This window comes from Stegostoma tigrinum, chromosome 28 (assembly GCF_030684315.1).
Source record: "Stegostoma tigrinum isolate sSteTig4 chromosome 28, sSteTig4.hap1, whole genome shotgun sequence".
Classification (NCBI taxonomy): domain Eukaryota; kingdom Metazoa; phylum Chordata; class Chondrichthyes; order Orectolobiformes; family Stegostomatidae; genus Stegostoma; species Stegostoma tigrinum.
This window is the reverse complement of record NC_081381.1, coordinates 14,197,934-14,221,329: the sequence shown is the minus strand read 5'-3', so window position 1 is coordinate 14,221,329 and position 23,396 is coordinate 14,197,934. Positions and strand designations below refer to the sequence as shown.

General features: G+C 39.8%; 1 protein-coding gene across 4 annotated transcripts in view; it reads left to right on the top strand.

Moving 5' to 3' along the window:
- clstn1 (calsyntenin 1) overlaps positions 1–22,347 on the top strand; it is a 73,489-nt gene extending 51,142 nt beyond the window's left edge. For 2 of the 4 annotated variants that reach the window (XM_048561862.1, XM_048561861.1), the window contains 11 exons: positions 851–972; positions 2,704–2,866; positions 4,004–4,054; positions 5,776–5,933; positions 7,122–7,270; positions 9,175–9,401; positions 14,503–14,673; positions 15,779–15,924; positions 16,749–16,884; positions 19,050–19,234; positions 19,431–22,347. In XM_048561862.1, coding sequence (XP_048417819.1) covers positions 851–972; positions 2,704–2,866; positions 4,004–4,054; positions 5,776–5,933; positions 7,122–7,270; positions 9,175–9,401; positions 14,503–14,673; positions 15,779–15,924; positions 16,749–16,884; positions 19,050–19,234; positions 19,431–19,625 — 1,703 coding nt within the window. In that variant the 3' untranslated portion in view covers positions 19,626–22,347. The remainder of the gene's footprint in view (positions 1–850; positions 973–2,703; positions 2,867–4,003; positions 4,055–5,775; positions 5,934–7,121; positions 7,271–9,174; positions 9,402–14,502; positions 14,674–15,778; positions 15,925–16,748; positions 16,885–19,049; positions 19,235–19,430) is intronic. The other 2 variants (XM_048561864.1, XM_048561863.1) reach the window with 1 other exon arrangement.
- Positions 22,348–23,396: the final 1,049 nt, after the last annotated feature.

The following is a 23,396-nucleotide window of genomic DNA, read 5'->3' as shown; positions in this document are numbered from 1 at the left end:
TGTGGAGCTGGATGAACACAGCAGGCCAAGCAGCATCAGAGGAGCAGGAAGGCTGATGTTTTGGGCCTAGACCCTCCCATTTTCTGAAGAAGGGTATGGGCCTGAAACGTCAGCCTTCTGTTCCTCTGCTGCTTGGCGTGCTGTGTTCATCCAGCTGTACACCTTGTTATCTCAGATTCTCCAGTATCTGCAGTTTCTACTATGTCTGATGTAAAAATGGATTTTTTTTAAAAAAACACAGCTATTTCTCACTCACTGCTATCTAGTGACCTCTGCTGGGAGCTCTGTGTACTGTCTTGGTATGCTTAGAATAGGAACATGCTTTTGCTGTTTCCTTATAGACTGTTCGTGGAATTTTATTAGTTGATGTAAAAGCCGTAAATGATGAAAATTGATAGACCTGTGATGTTAAAAGTTGCAAGTAACCTCATCCTACTGGAGTGTTATCTTGAGGCAAGAATAGTCAGTTGCTCAAACCAGGTCATTTAATGTATTAATCTTAGATAAATGTTTACTTTAATGAAATATACATGCAAATCTGAAAAATTATTTTGATTTCAGTTGGATCCTGTTATGCCATGCACCAACATTTGATATTTTTCCCCACCCTGTAGCAATATGTCTCAGACCGGAAGCTCAAGTGATATGAGAATTATAATGATCATCCCCCATCTTCTAACTGTCCTGTGCCTTGTTCCATCAGGATCTAGCCTTTAATTGGCTCTCCTTTTTCTTTTCTTGCTCTTCAATCTATTATGTGCTCCAAACTTTATCTTTAACAGGAATTGTCTTTTATTTTTGATGTCTCATATCTAATAATCTATATTCTCTTTTGTAAAAAATCTTGCAGACATGAATCGTCACCACTACTCCCTTTATGTGCACAACTGCCGTCTGGTTTTCCTCTTCCGTCAAAACCCTTCAGAGAATGAGAACTTCCATCCTGCAGAGTTCCATTGGAAACTGGATCAGGTTTGGAAATCGTTGTACATGTGTATCTGTTGAGTGTGAATAACACCCTGATCAAATAGTAGAAGGTGGCTCCTGGTGCACTCTAACAATGTTTATCTATCTTATTGTGGCTGTGTTTCTGTCAAATGGAACCTGTGTGTACACTTGTTTCTGTTGTACAACAGCTATGTACTACACTAAAGCATAGACACATTTAAAAATCATTATAAAGTATTTGCTTTTTTGTGCAGTAATGGTACCGTGAAAAGGCATGATGATATTTTCTTTTGCGTTAGAGCTTAGTTTGAAGAGCATGAGTTTTTTTTCTCACAGTACGTGAAATGTTTAAAATGCACAGATTTTGGATTTATGAAGAAAACCTGTGAAAGTCATGCAACTTCATTTGAAGTTAATGGTAAAAGTTGAGACTTCGTGGACCATTGGGTTAACACTGGATTTGTATTTGTGGAGCCTTGGTTCAAAATCTGCTGTGAATGAAAATTGTGTTTTAGCTTTGAAGATTCCATACTAAAGCAATTCAGCATCCTAAATCAGTTTATCAGATCAAAATGTTCTAACCTGCAAGGCCATTTACATGAGCTATGCTACACAGATAGAAAATTGTATATGAATGCAATCTTTGAAGGTTGTAACTAAGATATTTTTTGGAGCATTAATTTAATTTACGAACAGTTGGGTAGGTGAATGTGCAACTGTTTCTGATAATGTCATCAACAACTATTCAAGCAAACCATTGAGTTTGGAATAAGAAATCTTAGTTTAGAATACTTACGTCCAGAGAGTTTGGCTGTGACTAATTATATCTAAGAGGAACAAGTTGGGACAAACGTGTGATGACAGTATTGTGTTGAGGTTAAGAAACAAAATAGTGGCTCATTCAAACTCTGTTGGTCTTAACTTTCAGTTGAAGCAAGTAAAATATTAATATTTCCCATTTTTGTGTGTAGCTTTCAGTAAAGGCGTAGTCATACAGCATCGAAACAGACCAACGCTTTGAACCAGACATCCCAATCTAACCTAGTCCCATATGCCAGCATTTGGTCTATAAGCCTGTAAACCCTTCCTATATGTGTACCCATCCATATGCCTTTTAAATGTTGTAATTGCTCCTGCCTCCATTTCCTCTGGCAGTTCATTCCACACACCCACCATCCTCTGCATGTAAAAGTTACCCCTCAGACCCCTTAAAAATCTTTCTCCTCTTAGCTTAAACCCATGCCTCCTAGTTTTGGCCCCTTGCCCCCTCCTCTTTCCTCCTTATTTCTGGCCCCCCCCCCCCCCCCCCCCCCCCCCCCCCCCCCCCCCAACCACCACCACCACCAAGGAAAAAGACCTTGGCTAATCGCCCTGTCCACGTCCCTCATAATTTCTATAAACCTCTAAGGTCATTCCTTAAACTCTGCTTCAGGGTAGAAGCTCCAGCCTGTTCAGCCTCTCTTAATAAACTCAAATCCTTCAGTCCTGGCAACATCCTGTGAATCATTTCTGTACCTGCCTCATGTTTAATAACATCGTTCCTTTAGAAGTGCGATCAGAATTACTGTCAATAATTGAAATAGGCGTAGTTCTGCCTAAGGAGCTTGGATTTTAGAAGTTGAGTTGGTGTACAGATAAGATTGATGGTTTTGGAGGATTACACTGATACTTTCTTTTCTCCTTTTGTTATGTACTCATTTGCTGAACAGATGTAGTGCACTTTCCATTTTACCATTGCTCTCCTATATCTTGTAGGTGTGTGATAAAGAATGGCATCACTATGTACTAAATGTTGACATCCCCACTGTGGCCCTATATGTGGATGGAGTTTCATATGATCCGTTCCTAGTTACTGAAGACTATCCCCTCCACCACTCAAAGATTGAAACTCAGTTGGTGGTAGGAGCATGTTGGCAAGGTAAAGTGGGATAAAATTGCTTTAGTGTGACATTTGCAGATGGAGGAGTAATTGAGTCAATATTGTATGGAACTCTGATTTTAAGGATTATCAGTTGATGTAGATGTAGTTTTTTAATCATGGTTATAACAATTCCAACACTGCAGTAACTGCCTCTTAGATATGTTTGTGGATGTCTTGCAAGGGTAGGATCATCCTCAACTGTGACTTATCTTTTTACTCTTCTGACTCAAACAGTTGAGTAACTCGCTAACATTTATAATGTAAGTTGATAATTGGCCAGCAATATAGCCGAAGTTCTACATAGTTTCTGGATCTGTGCTCCCACATGAGCCATTGCCTTCTCAAGGAGGGAGAAAGTTTTATTCTTAAAGTCAATGCGAATGTTATTAGATTCTATTTCTACTACAGCTAATCTGATGTGAAAATTATTGCACTTAGCCTTTGTGCTATCTACTTGCATTAATTGCTTGTTTTATTTGGCTACTTTACTACATATAGTTTTACAAACAACCCTTTTTAAATACAAAGCTCGCTCTTCCGATATAATTTTTAAACACAATTTCCACTAACCTCGAAGGGAAATTATTAATTCGTCTGTACGGGTGAACTGAGGTCCTGGTTTTGATTCTTGGTTAACCCCGACCTGAGTGGCTGCTACTGTTAAGCCCAGCATTCTAGAACTGAAGTGATAACATCAGGTGGAGTTCCTACTCCTTATCCGGCAGCTCCCACCTCAAAGAACACGATTATGGATCTTGAGTAGGAACTGACTGTGTGCTTTGTTCAGCCCAATGACCTACCAGTTTTCATTGTCCAGTCTTCTACATGAGGAATGACTCTTTAGACAAGTTACCAAAGAGTTATTGCTATCTCGATCCGTGCTTCTCCAAGAGTCAGCATTTCTAGCCAGGGCACACACAACAGGAAGGAGAATTTCAGAGAAGCTTGGCATTTAATGTACACATTTTATATACAAATGAAAGAGCAAACTTAATGGTTTTAATCCATAGTCAAGGATTGCTGTTTACCACTTTGGCCTTTTTGGAATTTTCAAATATCTTGACGTGCAATTAGATTCCCCAGTCCTTTACCCCTATATCTCCTCTTTCTTTCTTTTGTCTTGCTTTTCTACAGAGTACACAGGAAGCGAAAATGAAAATGAAACTGTGACTGAAGCCTATCCAGGTTGCTGGGGGTTTCCCTCCTGTTTATTTCCAGAATTAGCATGAAATGTTCATTACTGTTTTGATCCACTTTGGCTGCATCATACGCTGCTTTTTCACTTACTCCTGCATTTTGCTACCAAGATTTGTTTTGTTGGCAAGCAAGGGGCGGTTAAAGAGTTATGTTCCTGTGTGCACGCTGAACGTCAGTGAGATGGTGATTAGTGTGACTTTATCTGTGAAAAATCTAGCCTAAATAATAGCTCTATTAAATATAAAATTTCTGAATTTAAGTATCCCTCAGAAGGGGGCATGTTCTGATCTTGCACCGTTTAGACAGATGCAAGAATGCTAAATTTTAAAAGAAACAAATTTGTACAGCATGAGAAACGGGTGCTGATTGGTTGTAAGGTGGATTCGGGTTGAAGTATTGCCATGGGGCAATACATCTGGAAGCATTTTGTCTCCAGTGCTTTTGTTCAATTGAAAGAACGGTGCTTGGATGTGGTCTTTTTATCTGTCAGGGACAGGAGCTTGCAAATGAATACAAGTAGTGTCCAGCAAATGTAATTGAACTATATTGCAAGTCTAATCGATCAAGTTTTATCTATATTTTGATGTTTTCAATTTGACTTCATCTTGAAAATTGGAAAATAGTGCATTTTGATCTGATGTTATTTTGCTACTTAAATTTTGGACTTTTTGCTTGTTTGTATGTCATTCTGAATTCACAAACATCTATTAAGTAATTAATCATATGCGTGAAGGAGGTCCTCTAGCCAAAACGACTGATTCTTTTTACTATGAGATTAATTGAAGTAAAATGTGTCATTGCTTTTCAATGTTATACGTTTGATTCCACCGCACTTGCTGCTCTAACAAAAGTGTATACTGGACGAATGCAATTTGGCGCCTTATTGTTTCTGCAAAGCAAATGCACTGTTGCTCTCAATTAAGCAAAATACTTGCCTCGCCATCAATGATTAGCACCCTCCAGTTCTCAACTAATTAATCAGTAAATCTGAGTTTCAGAAATATGCAACTGTCTTCCATTTACAATATGGGATAGACAACCCAGTTTCTACTGAAATTTTATTCATTCTTAAACAAAATTTGGTTTTTGAGTGACTGGAAAGATAAAACAAGATCTAATGCTGGTTTTATTGTTACAAACAATAAATTTCATACATGGTGGAAGAGTTTCCCTATTTAAAAAATTGAAGAATCTTGCCACTGTCAAACTTGCACAGTTCCTTAAGTGGACATTGTTCTTCAGGAACTAGTTCATAAAATCATACAGAACAAAAGAACCCCTTTTATCGTTGAGTCGCCACCAACAAAATGCAACTCTAAATTTGTATTAATCCCATAGTTGGATGTATGATATAATTTGGTTAATGGCCTGAATGGCCTTCAGTGTTCTGCAATGAGTCTTAATCAGTCACGTGATATGTGGAAAATGTTTATTCATGTACCACCTCACTGTACAAAAGAAAGTTGACACAGCAACTCACTCCATCCCACTTACTCCTATCATTTTCATAAATTTTATTGACTACAGTGAAGTGCTGCATTTTGCCAAATGCCATATGCATGAGGACAAGTCATCGTTATGCACACTTGAAGCCAGAAGCTAATCGTGGAGAATGGAAGTTTCACTAACCTGCATGAATGCACGATCATGGCAGTCATAAAATTTGGCTAAACGTAAAAAACAAAACCATATTTATATTACATTTCCAGGAGGTGAATTTCGCATGACGCAGTTCTTCTTTGGCAATTTAGCTGGTCTGATGATTCGGGCTGGCAAACTTGAGAGCAAAAAGGTGATTGACTGCTTGTACACCTGTAAAGAAGGACTGGATCTCTTGGATTCTGGGAATAGTTACGAAGGTGTGATGGTAAGAAAGCTCTGGATAGTGTTTTCCTCTCATTTCAGTAGAAGCCTTCATTGGGCTATGTCTTTCTCAGGAAAATTAAATTCTGCTCTGAAGTTACAGTTGGGCACCAGTTGCATTCTAATTCATCCTTAGAGAATAACTCCTTCCAGGATATGGCACCAGAGGACCAGACTGCCATTTGGTACCTTACTGAAGTGGCTGTTGTTTGCAATGACATCCAATATTGTCTTCAGGCTTTTTCTAAAGTCAGGTCTATTTTGATCAGAAACTGATCTCTAGCCCCTCAGGATAAGCAATAAGTGCTGCCTAGCCAGGGCACCCACATCATAAATGAGCAAAATAAAGAAATCCTCATGTTATGAAATTGTGCATTTTTTTGTTTCCTATGAGAGTTTACAAATGTTTTGATTACAACTCTGCTGTTCTGCCTTGGTCAGCTGATTCAAAGTCAAATCAGCTTTTAATTTCAAAGAAGCAAAGAGCGGCACTGTTACTTAATTTTAGATACCTGTATAATGTTGAGCTATTGTAGTCATGTATGAACGGTGTGTGGCAAGATAAATTACTGTTCTCAACTGCATATTATGTGACTATAATTAGTGAGACATTGGTAGATAACCTTGAGCTAATTAAGTCTTTGCATGGTTCAGTGCTGTTCTGCACGTTTCCAGTGCAGTATGACCTATTGTCCGTGTTTCCCTATGCTTAAAGTCAGAGTGGCCCTTTTGTGAATGCGTCCGACCTATTATGTTGAAGTGCATGATAGTCTTCTTGCTTTGTTTAATTTGTGGAATGTGGATGCGCTGTTTGGGCCACTGTTTTTTCTCTCTAACCCATCCATCACTAGTTGCCCTTTAAGGTGTTGGTAGGCTGCCGTCTTGAACAGCTGCAGTCTATTTGGTGTATAAAGACCCACAATGTCTTTTGAGGGAGTTCCAGGGTTTAGGAGCAGTGATGCATTCCCACGTCTGGGTGGTGGGTGATTTGGTGGGGAACTGGCAGACCATATTATTCCCTTGTATCTTCTGCTCTTGTCCTGCTAGATGATCGTGGTTGAGAGTTTGGAAGGAGCTCTCTCACAATACATTAACATCATGCTCCATGGGCATATAAAGCTCCAACTCACCAATGGAAAAATAATTGTGAACCAAATTGAGTGCTGTTTTCAAATCAGCTTTTCTCTTGTAGGTTCACTTCAATCCCACCCAATCAGTCCTTAGCATGGAAGGGGATGATATTGAAAGTTTTGACAAGAACATGCAGCATGTGTCATACCTCAATTCTAGGCAGTTCCCAACACCGGGAATTAGAAGGTTGAAAATCAGCACAACTGTAAAGTAAGTTGGATAAATAAATTGATATTTGTTTTATTCTTTCGCAATAGTATCGTCTCCCAACTTCAGTTCTGTATAGCATCTGTGTGAAAGTATACTAGTACAGTTGCAATTCCCACTTGCATCTTAAGATTTAGGTTTTAGTCATCAAGGATTATATGTAGCTATTTGTGCAAGCCATGCTGTGGCTATGTAAGGCTTGATTAAGCGGCACCTGAAGTACTGAGACCAGTTATGGAGTTACATAGCACGGAAACACAGACCCTTAGGTCCAACTCATCTGCACAGACCAGATGTCCCAATCTGACCTGATCTCGTTTGCCAGCATTTGGCGTATATCCACCTCAATACTTCCTATTCATATACCCATCCAAGTGCCTTTTAAATGTCATAATTTTACCCGTTGCCTCCACTTCCCTGGTGGCTCATTCGTCCATACACCACTCTGAAAAAGTTACCCCTCAGGGCCTTTTCAAATCTTCCCCTCTCCTATATTCTCTAGTTTTGGACTCACCCCTACCCTACAAAAAAGACCTTTGCTATTTTGTCTGTCCATGCCTTTAATGATTTTATAAACATCTAAGTTCACCTCGCAGCCCCTGACACTGCAGGGAAAAGATGTCAACAGCCTGTTTCGCCTCTCCCCCAAACTCAAACCCCCCTGTCCCGATAATAACCTTGTAAATCTTTTCTGCGCCCACTCATGTTTAACAACAGCATTTCTATAAAAGAGCAACCAGAATTGTATGCAATGTTCAAAAAGTGACTGCACCAATGATGCGTACAGCCACAAAAAGACGTCCCAACACCTAGTTTATCTGTCATAACACTGGTTGTAAGTGCACTAAATGCTGCCTTCACCCTCCCTACATGTGATCCCACTTTCAAGAAACTGTGCACCTGCACCCCTAGGTCTTTTATTTGGCAGCACTCCCCATGGCCCTACCATTATGTGTATAAGTCCTGTCCTAATTTTCCTTTCCAAAGTGCAACACCTCACATTTATCTAAATTAAACTTCATCTGCCACTCCTTGACCCATTGGCTCATCTGATCAAGGTCCCGTTGTACTCCGAGAGCCACCTTCACTGTCGACTACACCACCTGTTTTGGTGTCATCTGCAAACTTGCTAACCATACTTTGTTCACATCCAAATCATTATTGTAAATGATGAAAAGTAGTTGACCTAAAACCAATCCTTCTGGCACACCACCAGTCACAGGCCTCTAGTCTGAAAAGCGCCTCTTTGCTACCACCTTCTGTCTCCTACCCTCAACTAATTTTGCATGCAATTGGCTAGTTCTTCCTGGATCCCATATGATTTAACCTTATTAACCAGTCGACCGTGCAGAACTTTGTTGAACGCTTTGCTCATGTCCACATATGCAGTGTCTATTGCTCTGCCTTCAATCATCTTTTCACCTCTTCAAAACACTTAATCAGGTTAGTGAGTTATGATTCCACCTGCACAAAGCCATGTTAACGATCCCTAATCAATCCTTGCCTACGCTTAAATCCTGTCCCTCAGAATCCCCTCCAATAACTGACCTATCACTGACCATAAGGCTCATCGGTCTATAGTTCCCTGACTGTATTAAATAATGGTACCACATTAGCCACCCTCCAGTCTTCTGGCACCTCACCTGTTATTGTCAGTAATACAATTATCTCAGCAAGGGGCCCAGCGTTCTTTGCACAGTAGAGCGTAGTGAGGCAAATCACATTTCCTAAAGGGTAGAAAGTCGGGGTGTGGTGTCATGTTCTGTGTCATGTGGTTCTGTCATGATGAGTATTAAAAAACTTTTAATAACACAGAGCAAATTTTGAAAGTGTGCAAAAAAAAAATTGCAATTTTAATCTCATTTCTCAAGACCACTGGATTAACAATCATCCTTCTTTAATTCCAGGTGCTTCAATGAAGAGACTTGCATCACTATCCCAGATGTGGAGGGCTACGTAATGGTACTTCAGCCTGATGAACCAAAGATAAGCCTGAGTGGAATTGATCACTTTGCACGTGCTGCCTCTGAATTTGAAAGTAATGAAGGTGTTCCACTGTTTCCAGAGCTGAAGATCGTTAGCACCATCACAAGAGAAGTGGAGTCAGAGGCGGAGGATGAAGATGAGCCTACAGGTGAAAGGCCCCTCTGTTGTAGAGTATAGGCAAAGCAGCCAGATAAAATTCAAAATATTCAATTGCAACATCATCCATTTTGGACAGGGATTGATAAACATTCTTTCAAGATGGTGTTAAGCCAGGTGCAGTGGTGATAGAGAGCCTTGGCAGTAAAGATGTTCCATATGCTTAGATCATTAAAATGTCATGGCATCAGTTTTTGATTTTTATATTTATCTGCCAGTGTTAAGCTTCGTATCTGCTGGACTAAAGTGTAATTCAAAAATGGTTGAAGTCTTGTGACAGCCGTACCAAGCTTTCATTAGGTGGCACCTAGAGTACTGTGAGAACAGTCTGGACACTGCACCCAAGGATATGTTAGTCTTTAGATGGGGTTACAGACCTATGGAGTTATTTGAATGCTGCCCAGACTTCAAGGGTCAGTATACGGTGGGAGGTCAGAGAATGAAGCTTTTTAGTATTCTGTAAGTTTCAATGAGACCGCCCCCTTATTGTTCTAAACTGCATCAAATGCTGACAGAATCCTCAGTTGCTCCACAAATGACACGTCCTTCATGCCCAGGATTGTTCTTGTAAATTTCCCCAAAACTGCTCTTGATATTTCAAATGCAGTATGACCAGTGCCTTATACAGTCTCGGCGTTCTGTTCTTGTATTCTAGCTCCCTCAAAATGAATGCTAATATTGCATTTGCCTTTGTCTTCCTAACTGCCAAGTGAGCGTGCATGTTAACCTTAATAGAATCTTGAACTAGGGTTCCTTTGTGCTTCAGATTTCCAAAGTCTCTTCCCATTTAGAAAATTGTCTGTGCCGTTATTTTTACTGAAGTGTATAACCTTACATTTTCCCACATTGTATTCCGCTTGTCACTTTGCCCACTCTCTCCTAGCCTGCTCATGTCCTTCTGCAGCCTCCCTACGTCCTCGACAGTACCTGTTCCTCCATCTAACTTTTGTGTCATCTGTAAACTGAGCAAAAAGCCCTCAATTACTTCATCCAGATCATTAATGTATAATGTGAACGGTTGTGGTCCCAGCATTGACTGCTGCAGAATTCTGCTTGTTACCATCTGCCATCCAGGACCTTGCCCCTAATGCCATGAGCTCTTCTGTTATTAAACAGCCACTTGTGTAGCACCTTGTCAAAGGCCTTCTGAAATAGATTGCATCACTGGCTCTCCTTCATCTAACTTTCTCATTATTTCCTCAAATAATTGTAACATTTGTCAGGCATGACCTCCTTGAAGCCATACTGACGCAGCCCTATTTCTCTGTGCACTTCCAAGTACTGTGCAATCTTGTCCTTGGTGGATTCTAAAATCTGAACCAACAACTGAGGTCGGGCTAACTGGCCTATAATTTCCTAACTTCTGCCTCCCTCCCTTATTAAACAAGAGTGTTACATTGACCAATTTCCAGTTGTCATTAACACTCCCTGACTCCAGGGATTTTCTAAAAGATCACCACCACTTCCACAATTTTCTCAGCTATCTTCTTAACTCTGTAGCCCATCTGGTTTGGGTGATTTACCCACTTTCAGCTTCCTCAACATCTCCTTAATGGTCACCACATTCACCTCTATCCATTGACTTGATGTTCTGGTAAGCTGCTGGTGTCTTCCACTGAAGACTGATGCAGAGTATCCATTTAAATCCTGTGCCATCTTTGTTCCCCAATACTACTGCGGCCTCATTTTCCACCCTTGCATCTCACCTCTTTATATATCTTAAAAGCTCTTGCAATCTTATTGCTAGCTAACCATCATATTTCATCATCTCCCCACTTAGTGCTTTTTAAGTTATCCTCTGCTTTATTAAGGTTTCTCAATCCTCTGGTTTCCCACTAATCCTCACCACATTGTATGCTTTTTCTTTTGCTTTTATGCTATCCCTAACTTCTCTTGTCAACCATGGTTGCTTTGGCGTCCCCTTAAGGATGAATTTCTACTGTACCTCCCAAATTGTCCTCAAACTTCTGCCCTGACTGCTCTTCTGTCTTCTCTGCTAGCTTCACTTTCCAATCATCTCTAGCCCGCTCCTCCCTCACATTTTTGTAGTTACCTTTACTCAATTGTAATACTGTTGCAGCTGATTCCAGCTTCTCCCCCAAACTGCAAGGTGAATTCTGTCATGCAGTTGTTTGTCAGCTCACTGAGCTGGCTGTTCTGTGGTGTGCAGATGTCTCATTACCCTTCTGGACAACATCAGTGTGACCTCTAATCGAAGTGTTGGCGTTCTTCCTTCTAGATTTATAACGACCCTCCAGTGTGATGGTCATGTTGCTTCCGGTGCTGTTGTTTTAGCAGCGGTCTGTATATGGGGTTTATTTTTGTTTTTGTTAATGGAGTCCTGTGTTGAGAATCAGACTTCTAGAAATTCCCTTGCATGTCTGGGTGTTCTTTTGTCCTAGTATGGTCACTTTGTCCCAGTTGAACTGATGGCCGTCATTGTCTGCATGTATTGAGAGAAGTGAATATTGGTCATGCCTTTTAACGGCCAGCCGGTGTCCGTGTATCCTTCGTCAGTTTCCTCCCTGTTTTGTCAGCATACTGTTTATTGCACTTGTGTGGTATTCTGTATATCATTTTGATCTTGTTTTACTGTCAGTATGGGGTCTTTAGTCTTTGATAACGTTTGGCACAGTGTTGTGCACAAACCTGCAGCAATCACAATCTCATGCGGTCTTTGTTTGGTAGTCATTTCTGATACTTTTAATGTAGGGGAGCATTGCTACTGTCTTGTGTTGTACAGTGTTCCTACAGGAAGGCCACACACGGACCAAATCCTTAACTTCAATAGCAACTACCCAGCCATACAGAAACAGAACTGCGTCAAGACACTATTTAAATGAGCCGCATCACATTGCAGCACCCCAGAACTCCAGAGAATGGAAGAGGAACACCTGTCAACAAAAGTCAGAGGACACTGTACAACAGAAGACACTTGCAACGCTACCTTATATCAAAAATGTATCAGAAATGACTACCAGACTCTTAAGACCACACAAAATCAATGCACACAAACCGATGGCAACACTGCACCAAATCTTATCAAAGACTAAAGACCCCATACTGACAGTAAACAGGACTAACATGATGTACTGAATAAGAACTAGGAGCAGGCCCCTCGAGCCTGCCCCACCATTCAATAAGGTAATACCATGCAGCAAGTGCAATAACCATTACATTGGACCATCGGGGAGGCAACTGACAGCCAGGCACACTTAATGTCAGCTGGCAGTAAAAAGACATGACCGATATTCATTTGCCTTAATACATACAGACAATGAGTACCATCAGTTCAATGGGGACTAGCAAACATCAAACATGCAAGGGAATTTCTGGAAGCCTGGTTCTCAACATGGGACTCCATTAACAAACACACAGAAATAGACCCTGTGTGCAGACTGCTGCTAAAACAACAGAATTGGAAGCGACAAGACAATCACTGAGGATCATATAAATCTGGAAGGAAGCAGAACACCAACGTTTCGGGGAGAGGTCACACTGATATTGCCCAGAAGGGTAACCAAGTGTCTGCACATCATAAAACAACCAACTCAGTGAGCTAATGAACAACCGCGTTTTCATTAAGACCTTGCATTCTATCATATTATGGTCACCTGCCCCACAGAGGTTCCTTCACCTTAAGCTTCCTAATTGAATCTGCCTCATCACGCATCACCAGGTCCAGAATTGTGCTCCCTAGGGGACTGTGCCACGAGCTGCTCCAAAAAGCTATCTCAGATGTTCCACTTTTCTTGGGATCTGCTACCAGCCCACTTGAACGTTGAAGCCCCCCCAATGACCCATCCCATTATTGTAATAGTGCCTTTCTTCCATGAATTTCTACCTCCTGATTTATTTACTTTCTCCATATAGACTGCTGCTAGGTGGCCCTTATATAACTCCCCTAATGATCTTCTCATCTTTTATGATTCCTCAACTCTACTCCCATACATTCTGTGCCTTTGGATCACTTCTTGCTGTCAATTTTAATTTCGTTTCTTGTTCAAGTTGACTATCTTTCTATTCTTTTGACAGGGCATGTTTCTTTTGGATATTTAGTTCCCAGCCCTCATGCCCCTGCAGCCATGTCTCTATGATACCACAACATCATACCTGCTCATTTTAATCTCCATCACAAGAGACGTTGAGGGAAATAGGGCAGATATCAGTGAGGTCTGCTACAGCCCATTGTATAAATTGTCTCTTCCGAATTTTGCATTTACATCCGCATGTACCAGTGCTAGTTGTTCCTATCTGACTTAGTGGATGATAATTAGGTGCTGTAATCTTCAATTACTGTTTTAAAAATTTGGGCCCAGGCCTAGTATTTGGCATTAAGGACAAAAATGATAAGCCAGCTGGTATCCTTAGTCCTATAGAATAGCCAGCAGTGGGAAGCCTAAATCTCTCACATGTGCTCCTAAGATGCTGCTGGACCTGCTGTGTTCATCCAGCCTCACATTTTATTAGCCTAAGTCTCAGACTTTGTTTGAGCACAGTAACGAATAAAGCCTGTGTTCTGGAACCTTTTCTTGATGGTTGAAGTGATCCTAACTTAATCAGAGTAGCTAATCAAAGAGTCGAGAAACAATTTTAACGCTAGTAATCATGCATCGTTTCAAGAATTCTGCTGCTTTTAACCTTTGCAAGTGCACCAAAGTGCTGAACATCCATTGTGGCTGAGAACCACATTGTTTGATCCTTTTTCAAATAACTGGTTAATGGCAGCGTGGGAAGAGAAACAATGACACATGAAGAATAGCGTTACTTGATGTAACAAACATTTTCAGATTTTGTTTCAATTTCATGCATTAGTTTGACCTAAGCTATGGGTACATAAATTGTCAATGTTTCAGTGCAACTTAATCCTCATTCTAGCTAATTCTGAAATCATTTCATGTCGAAAGCCAACTCGTAGGTTTCTGGTGTGAGCAGCATTTCTGTACAGTTGGGGTATCCTACCCAATTGAAACCAATTAACTGAGTTCACAATTGCTGTGGGAATTTTAAAGTTGACCCATATTGAGATTTTTGTTAAGCAGTCTTCATGGAATTGGAGCTTACTGATTCTTAAACAGAATTTTTGTTTACAGTCCAGGAATCTATGATATCTGAAGAGATAATGCACAATCTGGATATGTGTGAAGTCTCTGTTCTTGGAGATGAGTTCAATGCAGAACAGGAAAGCTTTGAGGTTGACCCATCTCAACTCCAGCAAAGGGGTATGGAAATGAGTAACTCATCTACTGGTTTGACTGTCACAGGTGAGTTTTAAAATATTGGAGGCTGAAGGCACTTTGTCACAGGCATGTAGAGAAATAGTTGAATGTGGTGAATTTTTCAATTGTGGTTTACGTCCATTGAGTCTGCGTGCAATTCTTGAGGTCCTAAGATTGCTGATTCATCAGGCTTCTGCACTTCTGCAGTTATTAACGTACAAGCACTTGCCCTTTCAGAATACTGAAGCATTTCCTACATGTCTAACTTCTTTTGTTTGAGTAACTCTGCTTCAGAAATTGAGATTGGGGATTCTCAATACATAAAGATTGAAAACCATCCTTTAGACATTTAGGGAGCCTAATTTTTAAAGTAGAAATGGGAAAGATTTAAACAAGTTTACATTATTGCATCTTTGAATTTTGTGGGGACTGGAGTTCTGTTAGTTATTTGAAATTGGAACTGTATATCTGATGCTGAATGAAGATAGGACCAAGCTTGTCTGCAGTGTTCTATTTCCACTGTCACCTGTTTCTATGTGGGCGAAATGCTGAAAGGGAGGGAAAATTGGGTGGAATATCATTCTTAACTACTACTTTGAGCCAAAAGGTGGTGTACAATACCATTATGTAACCATTTAAAACAGCAATGAAGTTTAGATACCTTCGGTTACTGAATGTGATTTGCATTCCCTACTCTCAATTTAAGGAAGCAAAAATCCCTGCATTTGATTTTTCATTTTTCAAAAGTTCACTCATCAATCACTAACTCCTTTTTGGGGTCCAGATTTTCTCTGGTGCCTCATCTTTATTAAGTTTGAGGCACGACCATAATTGCCAGCTAGCTATTTGCCAGCAAGGTTGATCACCTTGCAGCAAAGACCACTGGCCAGCAATCCCATCAAGATGGGCTTTCTCTCTTTCCCTAACCCACTGCTGCACCATTGTTGTTACTGTTCCTCAATAGCAAGTGAAAATAATGGATCAAGCATTGCGTCCAGAACCTTTCTAATCGCTTCACCTGCTCACTTGATGAAAATCTTAGGTACTGTCCACTTAAATTTCTGCTTGCACACAGTTGGGAATGAAAATTCTAATGCTTGATATCTTGTAAAATTTGTTCCATGTGCTCATATTGTTTTGATTTGAATAGGTGTGAATACAATGGCAAATTACGAAGAGATGTTGCATTCAATCCGTTACCGAAACTGGAACAGCGAGTCATTGTTTGAAAGGAAGTTTAAAATTATTTGCTCAGAACTGAATGGACGCTATGCCAGTAATGAATTCAAAGTTGAGGTAGGTGAAAACTCCTATTGGTGATGGAAGCCTTCTAGCTTTTGTTGCTTAAGAATCTTGAATAAGCTTATTAGATGATTTGATAAGATCTCAACTTGAAAGACTAGACTTTGATAGTACAAAGAAAAATTAAATCGATCATTTTCACCAGCACATTGATTTCAGTAAAACACCAACTGAATATTAATCAATTGGAATTGGTGGCGTGCAAGTATTAAATTCATAAGTTCGTTCATGTTGGCACAGCAAATTTTTGATTTAACAGGAACCTCGTGAACTGGTGCACTCCATAAACTGGCAAAAATGGTATACCTCAAAGCACACAGTTTACTCTCGTGTTACTCTGTCCAATTGTTATAGTTTATTTACTTCGAACATAAATTTACTTGTGTAATCGAATGATCACATGACATATCAACAGTTGATTCAATTTTGAGTCAGTTTCTCCTCAACTACTGTAAACGACTGTAATGTCCGATTAATCAGCTGGGGGTGTAAGTGAGAGGACTTTGGGTTTAAGGCAAAGATTCATTTGTGGTTTTAGGCTGTAAGTAAAGTGTTACCATGATGTGTATTGTTCCTGCGTTATGTTTCTATTTCTAGTGCATGTTTTTAGTTTGGTTATGTGGACCTCTTGATTATCCAGAATATTTGATCAACTGGCATGTGCTAGTCAGGTAGATGCAGGTTAATAAAAAGTTTGCTGTATTTCAATTGTTGTGAAAGGGGGTTGGTTTGATTTACGTTCTGTACAGTTTTAACTTCTCATGCTGTGATGAGTGTCTTGGGTGTCAGTTTAATTGAGGCATGTATGTTGTTTTCAGGTCAATGTAATTCACACTGCTAACCCAGTGGAGTACCCCAACCACTTATTGGCACAGCCAGAGTTTGTGCGCCCAGTTCAGCACGCTTCTGTTGACTTGTCTGGACACAATCTTGCAAACCCTCATTCATCCTCAGGTATATGGAGATGTTTAATGATGGAAGCAACTGTTAATAGAAGGCAGATTTTTGCAGTTCCTGCCTTATCACTTTTATCTTTGTGGAGGTTTTTTGCAATAAGTTTCAGTTCAGTAACATTCCTGAAACGACTTTAGTTCAAACAAATGTACTGCACCAGGGGAAATGTTTGCTAGTTAATTTATTGTATGAAGATATATAGGCTGCCTAATGAGAGAAATAGTGGTCACCAAGTCATTAAATCAATATTCTTGGAATATTTCGGTACCATGCTTGAGTTTTCAAAATCTGTAACAGACACCAAATTAATATTCTTGGGCTAATCTAGGATTACAGATCAATTTCAATATTTGCAGCAGTAAAAAAAAGTTTGTCGAGGTTAATTTATTGTTCGTTAGGATCCAGCTGTTCTTGTGTTCAAGGTATTTTGAATATTGATCTTTATAAGTTCATTGACTGCCAAATCAAGCTAGTAGTTGGTCAAAAGTCAGTAATCGATACCATATTAAAGGGCATGTATTGTCTTTTCAAAACTGAAATGCTGCTTGAGCGTGACCTATTCTGGCGTCGCTCGAGTGTTGTGAAGATTAGAAACACTAGAAATGATCTTTCTTTTCCCCATGTACCTTGCCTTTCATTCAAAGTACAAACAGAATTAGTATGAAAATTGTAAGTCCTCCGATAAAGACAAGTGCAGTTTTATTCTGGGTCATTTGGTCGAATTGTGGTGGAGGGTTTTGAAATGATTTTACAATTCTCAGCTTCCCTGTATGCAGTTCCTTCAGGAAGAAGGTTCTTACTAATACTTGTGACCAGCTGTGCAGCAAAAAAAGTTTTACTCATGAACAGTTAGCCTACCTCTCAAAGAGTGTATTTATAAACTAAGCAGCATCTTAGGAGCACACAAGCTGACGTTTCAGGCCTAGACCTTTCATCAGAAAAGGGGGATGGGGCGAGGATTCTGAAATAAATAGGGAGAGGAGAGGAGGTGGACTGAAGATAGAGGAGAAGATAGGTGCAGAATATGGGTGGGGAGGTAGGGAGGGGATAGGTCAGTCTGGGAAGGACGGACAGGTCAAGGGGGCGGGATGAGGTTAGTAGGTAGGAAATGGAGGTGCGGCTTGAGTTGGGAGGAGAGGATAGGTGAGAGGGAGAACAGGTTAGGCAGGCAGGGATGAGCTGGGCTGGTTTTGGGATGCAGTGGGGGGAGGGGAGATTTTGAAGCTGGTGAAACCCACATTGATACCATTGGGCTGCAGGTTTCCCAAGTGGAATATGAGTTGCTGTTCCTGCAACCTGTGGGTGGCATTATGGTGCTGCAGGAGGCCCAGGATGGACATGTCGTCTAAGGAATGGGAGGGGGAGTTGAAATGGTTCGCGACTGAGAGGTGCAGTTTGTGCTGCTAAGATGCTGCTTGGCCTGCTGTGTTCATCCAGCCCTGCACTTTATCTTGGATTCTCCAGCATCTGCAGTTCCCATTATCTCTTTGAGAGGTACTTGCCTTTTGATTCCACCACACCTTTTTTGTTTTAGTTAAACAAATTTCAGATGCTGGACTACAATTGTCAATATTCCCTCCCCTTCCACCACCTCCAATCTATTTGACTGTATATTTGACTCCTCATTTCAAATATTTTCTGCACAGAGACATGGTTCTTGTGCAGTTATGTATACTGAGGGCTTAGATTGCTTACGGAATGATTTTACAATTGTGTGCTTGTTTTTCCAGTCAAGCCCCCCCCACCCCGCCAAAGCCCTGGTCCGAACAATGTTCAGGCAGCTAGCTACCAGTTCTTCTTATGACTTGTCACCTAGCATGATTCAGTTGGTGACCAAAAATGAATAGATTTTTATTACATGGATGTCATGATGGTTCTATTTACTGGCTCCCTAAAGATCTGAATTAAATTACTTTTAGTAAGAGGGACTTGAAGAGCCCAAGATGAGGTCCGAAGTCAAACTTATGAAAAATGCCAAATAGCCACGCTATAAAATCTGTGTAATATGATCTTAAAATACAGCCATTACAGTTCCATGTGAATGTCCAACTGGAGAACAAAAGATTCCCAGCAAGTCTCAATCCACTGTAAAAGATTGTTTTAGTAAATACAAATGTTCTTATGAGCCAAAAAAACTTTTTTTTCTTTTTCTTTTTTCTTTCAAGTTGTTCCCAGTGCAGCAACTGTTGTCATTGTGGTTTGTGTCAGCTTCCTGGTCTTTATGATAATCCTTGGCATTTTCCGAATCCGTGCCGCACATCAGCGGACTATGCGGGATCAAGAGAATGGGAAAGAGAATGAGATGGATTGGGATGACTCAGCCTTGACAATTACAGTAAATCCTATGGAGGTAAATGGCAATTTAATCCCAAACTTTTTTGAAATTTTGAATTGTGCAGCCAAAAGAGAGAGAGAGAGTGTGTGTGTGTGTGTGAGAGAAAGAGAGAGTGTGTGTGTGTCTCATACAGAAATGCGTCTTATTTTGCATTTTGAAGGGGTGGAGGTTGCTAACATCCTCATAATAATGTATTACGTTGCCTTGCTAGACATACGAGGACCAGCACAGTAGTGAGGATGAAGAGGAGGAGGAAGAGGAAGAAAGTGAGGAAGGTGATGAGGAAGATGACATTACCAGTGCAGAATCTGAAAGCAGTGAGGAGGAAGAAGGTGAGCAGGAAGATCAGCAGAATGTTAACCGACAGCAGCAACTTGAATGGGATGACTCGACTCTTACCTATTGATTTCTCTGCTGTCGCTTTGTGCTTTTGGAGGCTCCGTTGCTCACTCCATCTGACCTGAGGAACCATCTTGCACTTTTTTCTTGTCATCTGATGAGCGACTTTAGCTAGACAATACACACAATATCCAGGACTGTCCCCTTTGCTCTAAGAGGCAGCTTTGCTATTTTCTGTTTCCATTGAAAAGAGACATTGCATTGAGTAGCGTTTAAAGTTGCTTGGTTTTGGCCTGGTCATAAATTTTTTTCTCGTGCATGTGGAAAAAAATTGCAGAAGAGGTCAATTTACGTAGAGAAATAACAAGATTTTTAATATTTTGTAAATATATTGAAATTATGTAATTAAGTCTTTGTGGTAGTGAAAACAGGGATTGGACAAATTTGAGTTGGGAAAGCAGAAATGTAAAGAGACAGTTTTAATTTTGATAGTCATCCTTACTGATGCCATAGTACTGCTGCAATCCACATTTCAATGTGCTCAAATGTTAGTTTTAGTGAGATTTTTGGGGCAACTTTAAGTGCTAGCATAAACCAACATTTAGGCTTTAAATGCACTATGCTCTTTGTCATAGAACTCCTCGTTCATCAAAATATGTCCTCTATTTAAAAGGATGGTAAAGTTAACCAGAATGGAGAATTGGCAACTGCCGTGTAAAAATTAATTGCATTGGGTGAGTGGGCTATCAGAAAGCAGGCCCTGTATAGACCAAGCAAACCTAATACTGTCTCTTTAATTCTACATTGTAAGATGGGGAGAGAGATTCAATAAACTTAAGGCTCTCTTTGAGAACCAACCCTGTTGGAACATGCACATTTCAAATAACTGTTGGTAGTTCCTGTACATTGAATTGTACTGTAGTTTTAAACAATTTGTTTACATTTAGTAAACTTTGGTTTCTCCTGGTAATATTGTAGTTGAAATTGTACAAAGAAATTGGCTCATTTGTGAATCATGTATTTGGTTTTAAAACAGTTCTCTGCCTCCATGTTTTTAAATGAATTTTTAATTGATATGAAAGTGTTCGCCAGAAAGGTACTAAAATATGCAGCTTTGGTGAGATGTACATAGCAGACCTGACTGAAGAAAAGAGGAGAAACTGAAAAGGATCTCAGAGGCAAGGATCTTAGGCAAAATTATTGACAAGATTATAGCTGATGAAAAATTTGAGAACCTTTGTTGTGGCTGAAGTAATGTGTAAATGAATAAAAGGCATTTGATGAATTTGGCTTCTGTCTTAAGAAAAAAGCGAGACCTGGTAGAAGACAGATGTAATGGACTAATCTGTGATGTTGACGTTTTCTCATCCTTGAATTACTTAAGAGTTGGAAAAGGTCTTGCACAACTTTTAAAATTTTAAACATTGCAATATTTCTACAATTTCATATCCTGAATCCAGGAGTGTTGACTGTAGCTTCCGTTGGGAATATCCAATGATATTTCAGTAGCTAAAAGAAAGGGCAAGTGAATTTGTAGGTTTGAGTTACTTAGGAGTGGATCTTGGAAACAGGAGGTTCAAGTGCGGAGAACTTGGTTACACATTGCTTATGGTATCAAAACAACAGGAAGAGGCTGGCTACCCTCCAGTTTGTACGGTACAGTTTTTAGCTGCTTTGTTAGTCCCAGTATCACTAATTGTTACTGATTTTTATCAACAAGATTCAGACATTATACTGGCTAAACTGAAATGCAGTTTTGTTTCTCTACAAACTAGCTGTCCTCAAATGTTTAGTAGTGGGCTTCCAAGAACCTGACTGGCTTGTGGTGAAAAGAATAGTAAGTAACTTTTTGTAGGATTAGCCTATTATTTGTGTGAAAGAGAGTGTACTGCTGCTACTGTTTTATAATTGGTAACATTATATACAAAGCATCATACTCAGGATTTGGCCAGGACTATTATACCACTAATGGGCGGGGGGGGACGCTGATACACTACTGAATTAGCCACTTGTTAAAGATTGAAAGTAAGATTTCAGCTGAAGTCCGTGTGGATGCAAGATAAGAATGTAGAGCTTTTGTACAAAATGTGACTTTGTTAGGATTTTTGTAAATCCTCCTCAGTCATACAGCATTTATTTGCTGTTGCCACAGTCATCCCTTGAAACCAGATCTGCTTTTCTTGCTTCTCCCATCCTTTGGACCAGGATCTGTTCCTGGGGCAGAAACAGTAATATGAACTGGGTTGACATGAGCTTGTTGGGAGTGCCTTGATTTTTGCAATTAGCATAACTTAATGATGTACATCTAGGAAGTGGAATAGTCAAAAAATAATTCTTTTGTAACTTTAAATTGTAGATTGCCTAACAGTAGGGGAATATGGTTTTTTTTGTCAAATTTAAACAAATTAGTTTTTTCAAAGTTGGAAAAGTATAAATCTTATGTTAAAAGTATTTGTCTGACATAGATGTTGTGCTCATGTTGTGTATGAGACTTGAAGTCTATCCATATATTGTCATCGTAGATAATGTATTAGACTTAAAGGCTTACATGTTAAAAGCTAACCAAGGTGTAATCATGTTATTGATTGTATGTAGCCAATATGGGTATTACCTACAGAGCTGAATGATAGATCAGTTTGAACAGTCTTTGAGCTACAATAAATTTCCAGCCCTAAACACTACAATATTGTCCAGCATGTTTTAATGAGTTCTGTAGTATTCGGTTTCTTGAGGTGATTACCGTTGCTGCCCGTTGCACTGCAGTGTAAAAATAAAAACCTTTAAAACCAGTGTGTGTTTGTTTAATGTGTAAAATGGCTCAAATTTAATTGTTCCTTCATATCACCTCCCACAAATGACATGCAAATCTATGAATATTGTATTTTTAGTGGGTTTCAATGCAAACATCGACTTAAAATGTATTTTTAAATAAAAATACATAAAATGGTAGTTTGAATATTCTGGCAGAATGTGCATTATTGATGCCCATTACTTGAATTCTCTGTACAAACTTGTTGGTCTACATAAGTAAATGTTTAATTCAGCAGGTGGTGAAAGGTCAGCTGAGTCGTGCGAATTGGTGATAATGTTGACATTCATTTGTGTGAAAATTCCTCAACCAGAATTTTCTCATAAAAGGCTGTTGGAACCTTTGCCATTTTAGAGAAATATAAAACATGGTGAGAATAGAAATCATAAGAACTGCAGATGCTGTAAATCAGAAATTGCTGGAAAAGCTCAGCAGTTCTGGCAGCATCTGTGGAGAGAAATCAGGTAATGTTTCAGGTTGAGTGTTCTGAGGAAGGGTTACTGGACCCGAGACGTTGCCTGATTTCTCTCCACAGATACTGCCAGACCAGAGTTCTTCCCAGCTATTTTTGTGTGGTGAAAACAAAGTTGTATTTTTCTGATACTGTTCTTGAAATTATTCAAATATCATAATGTTTTCGTTTTTAAAAAATTAACTAGACATCTGCCGAAAGAGGAAGGTAGGGTTGTCATTGTGTCAGGACTTATCATGAAGTTATCTGATTAATGAGGATCCAATTGGCAGCACAGCGTCTTGTTGAAGAAAGGAAAACTTGCCCTGACCCCCTACATCGACATGGAGCTGGAACTACAATGTGATTAATTCTTAGCTACCCTACAGAGTGGTTCAGCAAAATCGCATTGCAATAGCCAGCTCATGCTAGAAAGTGGCCCAACATTCTTGGGTAGGTGGGAATTACTGGCCTTGCCAATGATACAAGCTTTTAATTTCCACCATCTGTAGAAGTTGATGTTTTAAACATAATTATGGAATGACTAAAGAAATGTTGAAGTGAGAAATTACTCATTT